Source organism: Sinocyclocheilus grahami, unplaced genomic scaffold (assembly GCF_001515645.1).
Source record: "Sinocyclocheilus grahami isolate Dianchi unplaced genomic scaffold, SAMN03320097.WGS_v1.1 scaffold1916.1, whole genome shotgun sequence".
Taxonomy (NCBI): domain Eukaryota; kingdom Metazoa; phylum Chordata; class Actinopteri; order Cypriniformes; family Cyprinidae; genus Sinocyclocheilus; species Sinocyclocheilus grahami.
The window spans coordinates 185,235-194,080 of NW_015507095.1; the positions used below are offsets into that span (position 1 = coordinate 185,235).

At 44.9% G+C, this 8,846-nt stretch overlaps 1 protein-coding gene across 1 annotated transcript in view; it reads right to left on the reverse strand.

Annotated features, from left to right (window-relative positions):
• The window catches only part of LOC107573313 (protein bassoon-like), a 70,587-nt gene extending 66,446 nt beyond the window's left edge, over nt 1-4,141 (reverse strand). Inside the window, exons 1-6 of the mRNA XM_016259752.1 lie at nt 3,929-4,141; nt 3,686-3,850; nt 3,345-3,514; nt 3,149-3,255; nt 2,925-3,042; nt 2,678-2,794 (exon numbers count right to left, since the gene is read on the reverse strand). Of these exons, the coding sequence (XP_016115238.1) occupies nt 2,678-2,794; nt 2,925-3,042; nt 3,149-3,255; nt 3,345-3,514; nt 3,686-3,850; nt 3,929-4,141 (890 nt within the window). The remainder of the gene's footprint in view (nt 1-2,677; nt 2,795-2,924; nt 3,043-3,148; nt 3,256-3,344; nt 3,515-3,685; nt 3,851-3,928) is intronic.
• Between the last annotated feature and the right edge of the window lie 4,705 nt (nt 4,142-8,846).

Below are 8,846 nucleotides of genomic sequence, written 5' to 3' on the forward strand. Positions count from 1 at the left end.
TATCTACACGGCCTGAAATTTGGTGTGAGGTTGCAGGTATTGCATACAGTGTTAACTCCCGCAAGTGCCACTTTCGGTAAATTCTCACTCACTTACGAGACGCGCGATCTGCGCTGCCTCGTCTCTCTCTCGCGTGCGCTCTGCAGCAGTCACTTGGATAAGTCGTTGTTGCTTGTTGAACTTGTTGACTTTTGATGAGTTTGAGCGCGTGATGCGCGCTGTGAAAACGTTTTTTACTATCCGCCTTCATTTAGCAAGTGCACTCACAAATAAACTATTTTCAAGTTCAGCACTTTTTGTTCCGTTCAGTTGTGGATGCTGCTGATTCACCGAGACCGCCGCGGCTCAGCAAAGAGACATTTGTGTGTGTGTGTGTTTTCCTTTGAAAAAGTTTCCCCAGAAATAACTCGCTCTTTAATGCATTTTTCCTTACAAATTGTATTATCAGCATAACAATTTGCCATCCTTCTAGAACAATGTGCATTTATGTTAAAATTGTTCCCAATAACTAAACAAGTTTAGTTATTTTTATTTCTTTATTGCAAAACGCTAAAACTGGCACCGTTTTGGAGAGAAATGGGCTCTCATTTTAACCCATATAATGGTGTGTGATGCTGAACTATGAGTTTCTAATGGTGTTTGTATTTGCACTGTTCTAAACATTAATATTTTATGTGCAACAACAGCATGCTGTCTCAGTGGCCTTACACATGATTTTAAATCTATTTTTTCAAACTTTATGATTTAAATGGGGATGATTGTACTGAGAATAACTTTAATCTTTTCTTCGACTGAATACTGTTTCCGTGCTGTTTTGATGTATTTTAAAGAGTTGGCTGTCAAAATTAAAACTGCTGGATGAAAGATATTCTTCATTCTTTACAACAAACAAGATAATGTGAATTACAGAATGTACAACGTTTTTAAAATGTATAAATTTCGGTGTACAGCGTTTATTATGAGGGGGTAGAATCCACAGCTCAGTACTCTACTACTCAATACTCATGAGTACTTTTAAATAGGCTACTCTTTTACTCTTACTCAAGTAGTTTTTTGGACAAGTACTTTTACTCTACTCACACTACATTTTTTGGAAGGTAATGGTACTTTTACTTGAGTATATTTTTTCAGTACTCTTTCCACCACTGACCCTAACTAAATATTGTAGAAACTTAATTTGCTGTAAAGTTGCTTTGCAACGATTTGTATTGTGAAAAGCTCTATACAAATAAACTTGAATTGAATTGAATTGAATATACTGCATGTGTGTGTGTGTGTATGTATATATGTACACGATCTTTAAACTGTCAGGAACGAGACCAGAATCCAATATCAGGTGAAACAAAACATTCAGTTTTATTCAGAAATCTGTGATAACAGAAAATGATCCTTCAATAGAACAGGAGTATAGCAATAAGTGACAGCCAGCAAATAGACAGCCTGGACAACATGGGAATCAGACCAGCACCAGCCAAGATAACGGGGAAGAGAGGCAGCAAGACAGTAATGCAGTCCATGGAGGTGCGCAGTGGGCGAGCAGAGAGGAATCAGGAGAGGATGCTGTAGGAATCGGGAATCTGGACAGAGGAGAAGCTAACGCAGAGAGCAGAGAAGAATCCTAGAGGGGCAGGCGAGTAAAAATAAAAGATGACAGAAGACAGGAACACTAGACTGACAAAACTAGAAAAAAAAAAAAAAAACATGACTAGCTGGGAAAACAACAACTCGGAGATCGAAGACATGAACTGAAGAACAAAGCATCACAGACTGGCACAACAACAGCAAACACAAGGGCATTATAAAGGGGAGATAATAAGAACTGAACAAGGTACAGGTGAGGAGGGAGAATTAACTAATAGGGATAACAACGCCGGGTTAGAAGCCACGATGACAGCAGAGCACATGGTAAGCTGTCAAACAAAGGCCATGTAATCCAGGACAACAAAGCACACGACAATGAACACAGGACAACAAAACCTAGGCAGATCCCACAGAGATCATGATGGTACCCCCCACCCAGGAATGCCACCAGGCACCTCAAGGAGGGGGTTCACCTTGTCGCTGGAAGAAGTCCTCGATCAGCGACCGACCCAGAATATCCCAAGCCGGAACCCAAATCCTCTTCTCCGGACCTTATCCCTCCTAGTCCACCAGGTACTGGAAACCCCTACCACAGCTACGAATGTCTAGCGACCTCCTAACAGAATAGACAGGAGAACCATCCACTAGACGAGGGGGTGGGGGGGCAGGTGATGAAGTGTTGGCATTGAGAGGAGATCTAATAACAGATTTAACCCTGGAAACATGAAAAACTGGGTGCACCTGACCAAGAGAGAAGGGTAACTTGAGCCGCACCACAACCAGATTCAAGACCTTGGTGATCTTGTCTGGACCTTTGAACCTATTTGTTAACTTGCGAGAGACAGCCTTGAGAGGAAAGTCCTTGGTAGAAAGCCATACCTTTTGACCACAGACATATAGTGGGGCGCGGGAGTCCGGTGACAATCAGCCGCTGCTTTGGTTCATCTGAAAGCCTGGGCCAAGGCCTTCCTAGCTCTTTTCCAGATGCTTCAACATCTCCGGATAAAGGTTAGGGCAGACTGGACCACAGCATCGGGTTCCTGAGAGGGAAACAAAGGAGGTAGGTAGCCAACAGAACATTCAATAGATGACATACCTGTGGAAGCCACCCGGAGAGTACTGTGGGCATACTCGATCCAAGAGAGCTGTTGGCTCCAGGAGGCAGGATTGCTGGACGCCAGGCAGTGGAGAGCTCGCTCGAAATCCTGATTGGCTCGCTCACATTGTCCATTGGTCTAGGGATGAAAACCTGACGACAGACTTGTAGAGGCTCCGATCTGTCAACAAAATTCCTGCCAAAAACGAGAGACAAACTGGGGACCCCTATCAGAAACCACGTCAACCGGAAGACGTGGTCAATTACCAGTTCGGCTGTCTCCTTGGCAGAGGGAAGTTTGGGTGGGTGAATGAAATGAACCACCTTGGAGAAGCGATCCACCACCATTAGAATGATGGTGTAACCTCTTGAAGGGGGTAAGCCAGAGACAAAATCCAAGGCTATGTGTGACCAAGGACGAGAGGGAATGGGCAAGGGTTGAAGCAGACCAACGGAGGGACAATTGGAGACCTTGTTCAGGGCACAAACAAAGCAAGCCAACACAAACTGCCTGACGTCCTGGCCCATAGAGGACTACCAGAATCGCTGACGCATTACAGCCAGCAATCTCCGGACACCTGGATGGCAGGCAACCCTAGATTCATGACCTCACTGAAGGACTTCAGGGCACAGTGCCTACGGCACGAACAACCAACCCGCAGGACACCCAACTGGCACTTCCACCCCTTGTCCGGACTTCTCCACCCACCGCTCAACATCCCAGAAGAGGGCCCCTACCACAACTCTCTCAGAGAATATGGCATTGGCCAGGACCCCCTCTCCTGGATGCTCGAACTGATGGGATAGAGCATCAAGCTTGACGTTTTTGGACTCGGGCTACGAAAGGGTGAAATCAAATTGGTCAAAGAAGAGTGCCCAGCAAGCCTGGCGTGAGCTCAGCCTCTTGGCCGAATGGATATATTCTAGGTTTTTATGATCCATCCAAACCAAGAAGGGCTGCGCTGACCCCTCCAACCAGTGATTCCACTCACTCAAGGCCAACCTAACCGCCAGCACCTCCCAGTTACCAATGGCGTAATTACGTTCAGATGGGTTGAGACGATGGGAGAAAAATGCACAGGGGTGCACTTTCCCATCCTTGGGGGAACGCTGGGACAAGACTGCACCTACTATCAGAGGCATCCACCTCGATAATGAATTGCTGTTCGGAATCTGGAATGGAACAGAGCTATATGGGAACTTTAAATTATCAAAGGCCTCCTGAGTCTGAGCACTCCAGATGAACGGTACCTTGGTCGAGGTGAAAGCCATTAAGGGTTCAGCTACCTGACCAAAGCCCCTGATGAATCGCAGGTAGAAGCTTTCGAAGCCCAAAAAAAGCTGCAGAGCCTTCCTAGAGTTGGGGACTGGCCACTCAGCGACATCCCTGACCTTCGTCAGATCAGGTTTAATCTCCTCAGCAGAAACTATAAAACCCAGGAACAAGGCCGACTTGGTTTTCATAGTGTCCCATGGGGGTATTGAAAGCTGTCTTCCACTCATCACCCTCACGAATGTGGATGAGATGATAGGCATTGTTCTAACTTAGTGACGACCTTGGCTCCCTGCAAGAGTTCAAAGGCAGGTGACATTAAAGGCAAGGGGTACCTGTTCTTAACAGTAATGTCATTTAAACCCCGGTAATCAATACAAGAACGCAGAGAGCCATCCTTCTTCTTGACAAAGAAGAACCCAGCGCGAGCAGGGGAAAACGAGTGGCGAATGAGACCGGCTTTGAGGGAGTCTTGAATATATTTGTCCATTAGCCTTTCATTCAGGACTTGACAGGGAAAAGAGACGACCCTTGGGTGAAGAAGAGTCTGGCAGGAGGTCGAAATCACAGTCGTACGGCCAGTGGAAACTAGCTGCAGATCATTGTACTCCCCGGGAACCCGGTGAGATCAGCTGCCTCGACCTGAAAAACAGGAGACACAAACACAGGAGAAGAGGCAGCACCTAGGCAGGATGCATGACAAGATTAGGTCAAAGACTAAATCTGGTTGCTGGACCAATCCACGTGAGGGCTGTGCTGAACCAACCACAGGTGCCCCAGAACAAGATGAGCTTATGGGGACTTCAGCAGGGACAGCACAACTGACTCACGGTGATTGCCCGACACGACAAGACTTAGACGGGGGTGATGGCAGCTACAGACTGGCCAGAAAGAGCCCAGACAGGGACAGGAGAGGAGAAGGGAATGGCAGGGTTGCCCCAGCTCTTTGCACTGTGATTAGGGATAGAGAAAAGGAGAAACGCCCACCAGGATTCCCCGGTTATCTAGAAGGCCTTGGCTTTTAAAGGGCAAGATTGAGCAAAGTGACCTGACCTCACACAGTAGAGACAAAGACCCCGACCCAGCTTTTGTTGTTTTTCAATCAAAGACAAAGTCGCCCCGATTGCATGGGCTTGGGATCGACCAGAGGAGAGCGAGGTGTGTGAGTGGCTTTGGGAAGGTTGGGTCTCCTCCAGCCTCAAGGACGAGTGGGAATCCAAGCGTCGCTGACACAAACGGAGATGGCTCTTGACCTGAGTAGCCAGATCGATAAAGCTATCTAGGTCCTGGGGTAGATCATGGGTGGCAATCTCATCCTGGATCTCAAAGTTAAAACCCCTCCCGAAACAGAGCTCGCAGCACCCCGTCATTCCAGTCGCAGAAGGCCGGTAAGGTCTTAAATTGGATGCCATATTCAGTCACAGAACGGCCTCCCTGATGGAGCTGCACTAGTTTGGGCACCGCCTCAGCTCCTCTAACAGACTGGTCAAAGAGTTTTGTCATTTCATGGTGAAACTCCTCAAAATCAGTGCAGAAGGAGTCTCTAGAATCCCATACGGCAGTCCCCCACTCACAAGCCTTTCCAGTCAGCAGTGTGATGACGAAGGCAAATTTTAATCATTCAGTATCATATCGGCGTGGTTGCAGTGCAAACACCAGAGAACACTGAAAAAAGAAATGCCCGACATGAATTCAGGTCTCAGGCGTGAGGATCAGGCTCACGGTGAGAGATAGAAAGGAAGCTGGTGTGGCTGAAGATGGCAAAAACTCTTGGTGAAGATCGTGGAAGTGGCCGCTTAAAGGGTTAGTTCACCCAAAAATTCTATCATTAATTACTCACCCTCATGTCATTTCAAACCCGTAAGACCTTCATTCATCTTCGGAATAAAATATCTTAATTTGTGTTCCGAAGATGAACAAAGGTTTGTCTTTATCTCTGAAGGCTTGAAACCCGTAAGGTTTGAAATGACATGAGGGTGAGTAATTAATTAATGACAGAATTTTTATTTTTGGGTGAACTATCCCTTTAATTCAGCCATTTGGGCAGTGAGGGTCTCGACCTCTCGTGAGGTAGATAAGAGCTGGCTGGCTTGGTGGCCGAGGAGAGCTCCTTGATGGGTAATGCCGATCAAGCAAAGTCCTCACCCGTTGGATCCATATTTGGTCAGTCCATACTCTCAGGAACGAGACCAGAATCCAATAGCAGGTGAAACAAATAATTTGAAGTTTTATTCAGAAATGTGTGATAACAGAAATAGTTCATTCAATAGAACAGCAGGATAGCAATAAGCGATAGCAATCAAATATACAGCCTGGACAGCACGGGAATCAGACCAACACCAGCTGAGACAACAGGGAAGAGAGGCGGCTAGACAGTAATAGAAAGCCACCGCTGGTGCAGTCCATGGAGGTGTGCAGTGGGCGAGCAGAGAGGAATCAGGAGGGGCTGCCATGGGAATCTGGAATCCAGGCAGAGGAGAAGCCAAGGCAGAGAGAAGAGAAGAATCCTAGAGTGGCAGGCAGGTAAAAATAAAAGATGACAGAAGACAGGAACGCTAGACCGACAAGACTATAGAAATAAACAAAAAACAACAAGACTAGCTGGGAAAACAACAACTTGGAGATCAAAGACATGAACTGAAGAACAAAGCATCACGGACTGACACAAGACAGCAAACACAAGGGCATTATAAAAGGGAGATAATAAGAACTGAACAGGGTGCACGTAAGGAGGGAAAATTTGCTAATAGGGATAGCAAGAGGGGCGGGGTTAGACAACACAATGACAGCAGAGCACATGGCAGTGAATCGCGGTGCTAATAGAGTCTCATGAACAAGCAGTTGTGCACAGTCCATCGGCCAAGTCAGGATATTCATTAAATAATATGTTACACTTCAGTTTGTTTCTCACCAAACCATATTGTATACCACCAGAATACTTGGAATATATGCTCTATGTCACATGGGTCCACTCGGAGATACTTTTGTGTCTTTTTTTAAAAGCTTGATGTTGGTTGCCATATACTACCATTACATGCGCTGGACATTTTTAAAAACATTTTTTTTCCTTGGTTCGAAAAAGAAAGAAGGGCATATGGCATTAGAATAAAACAAGGGTGAGTAAATGGTGAGTTAATTTTAATTTTTAGGTGAACTATCCATTTAATGCCTAATGTTACACCGGCACTTTCACTACCATCTGTCCAGGTCCACCTTAAAGGATTAGTTCAGTTTCAGAATAAAAATGTTCTGATAATTTACAAGATGTTGATGTCTTTCTTTATTCAGTCGCAAAAAATTATTTTGAAGAAAACATTCCAGGATTTTTCTCCATATAATGGACTTCAATGGTGGCCAATGGGCTGAAGGTCCCAATTGCAGTTTCAGTACGGCTTCAAAGGGCTCTACATGATTCCAGCCATGGAATAGGGTCTTATTTAGCGAAACGATCGGTAATTTTCTTTAAAAAAATAATTTATATACTTTTTAACCAGAAATGTTTGTCTTGCACTAGTTCGACTTCACGCATTACATAGTCATGTTGGAAAGGTCAAGACGTAGGCGGAGGTAACGACCCAGTGTTTACAAAGCGAACGTGCAAAGAAAGTCAAATGCCCTTTACAAAAAAAAGGTAAAACAACGTCGGACGACTTTATAGTTGGAGGAGAAAATGAGATGGAGTTTTTTGCCCTACCCTACCATTCTGAACCGGAATACTCAGACGAAGAACTAACCACGTGTGACCTTTCCTATCGTGATTATATAATGTGTGAATTTGCGGACGCACATTGCAGAGCTAGTGCAATGTAGGGATTCCTATCTATAACAGACACTGATATGCCATTGAACCAACCATCATGAGGTCTAAACTAATCACCCCATCACATGACTCCAATAATCTGGGTCGATTTCCTGCCAGTCTTGTCGTCATCTACTCAGAGGAGTGATGAAAAACTGATCCAATCAGGAGATAACACAGACCTTTTGTATCAGGACTATAACCTATAGATACCTCATGATGTCTTGTGATTGCCAAAGAATAGAACTAGTATATCCAGCAGGAAAAGGATGAGTAAATCAACTGATGCCCTCAGGCCTGCAAACACGGGATCTATTCGTGACCATCACATGACTCTTAACCACAGCGTGACTTTTATGGACCATAGGACTTTCTCTGTCCCCCCCCTTCTTACTTTCCAGAAAAGCGCGCGTTTCTCCTGTCACAGACAAAGAAACAGAACTTACACAGACAATTCAAAAGACAATCATTTAAAAGTATAAAAGGGCAACTATATTCACAAATAATGTTTTTTGCCTTTCTATGCTTTCTGTTTGATGTGTTATTGAAACCTATGATATCTTAATCTTTGCCTTATAACTTTTCCTTTTAGTAGATAAGATTATTAATGTGTATGTATAATGTGTAAAAATACCTGTTATTTGATGTTGAACGAAAGCTTGTTTTATTCCCACGACATTGAAATGAGTGAAAAGCTGTTATTTTGAACAGTGTGTGTTGTAACAAACTCTTCGCAGAGATATTTCCCTACATGATAAATTGAAGCATCAGGTTAACGTATGCACGCTCCGCCTTGCAACAAGTCGATTGGAAGATCGCGCCGTGGGGCGGACCAAAATCAGCCTGCTTAAAAATGGACACAAAGCCCTCGCTGGCTCGCTGTCTCTCTCTCTCTCTCTAGAACTGTGGCTTTTCACCTTGGTGACCGCGTGACAAAGCGCTCCCATGCCGTAACATCACAAGCGAGACTCCAAAACTCAAACACTTCAGTTGAAACTTTGTGATTGCCAGAGACCTTCAAAGGCCTAAAGTCTTGCAAACTCAGACTTTTCAGGAGAACTGCTCAAGCCTCTGCGTCATCAAGAAACCAACCAATC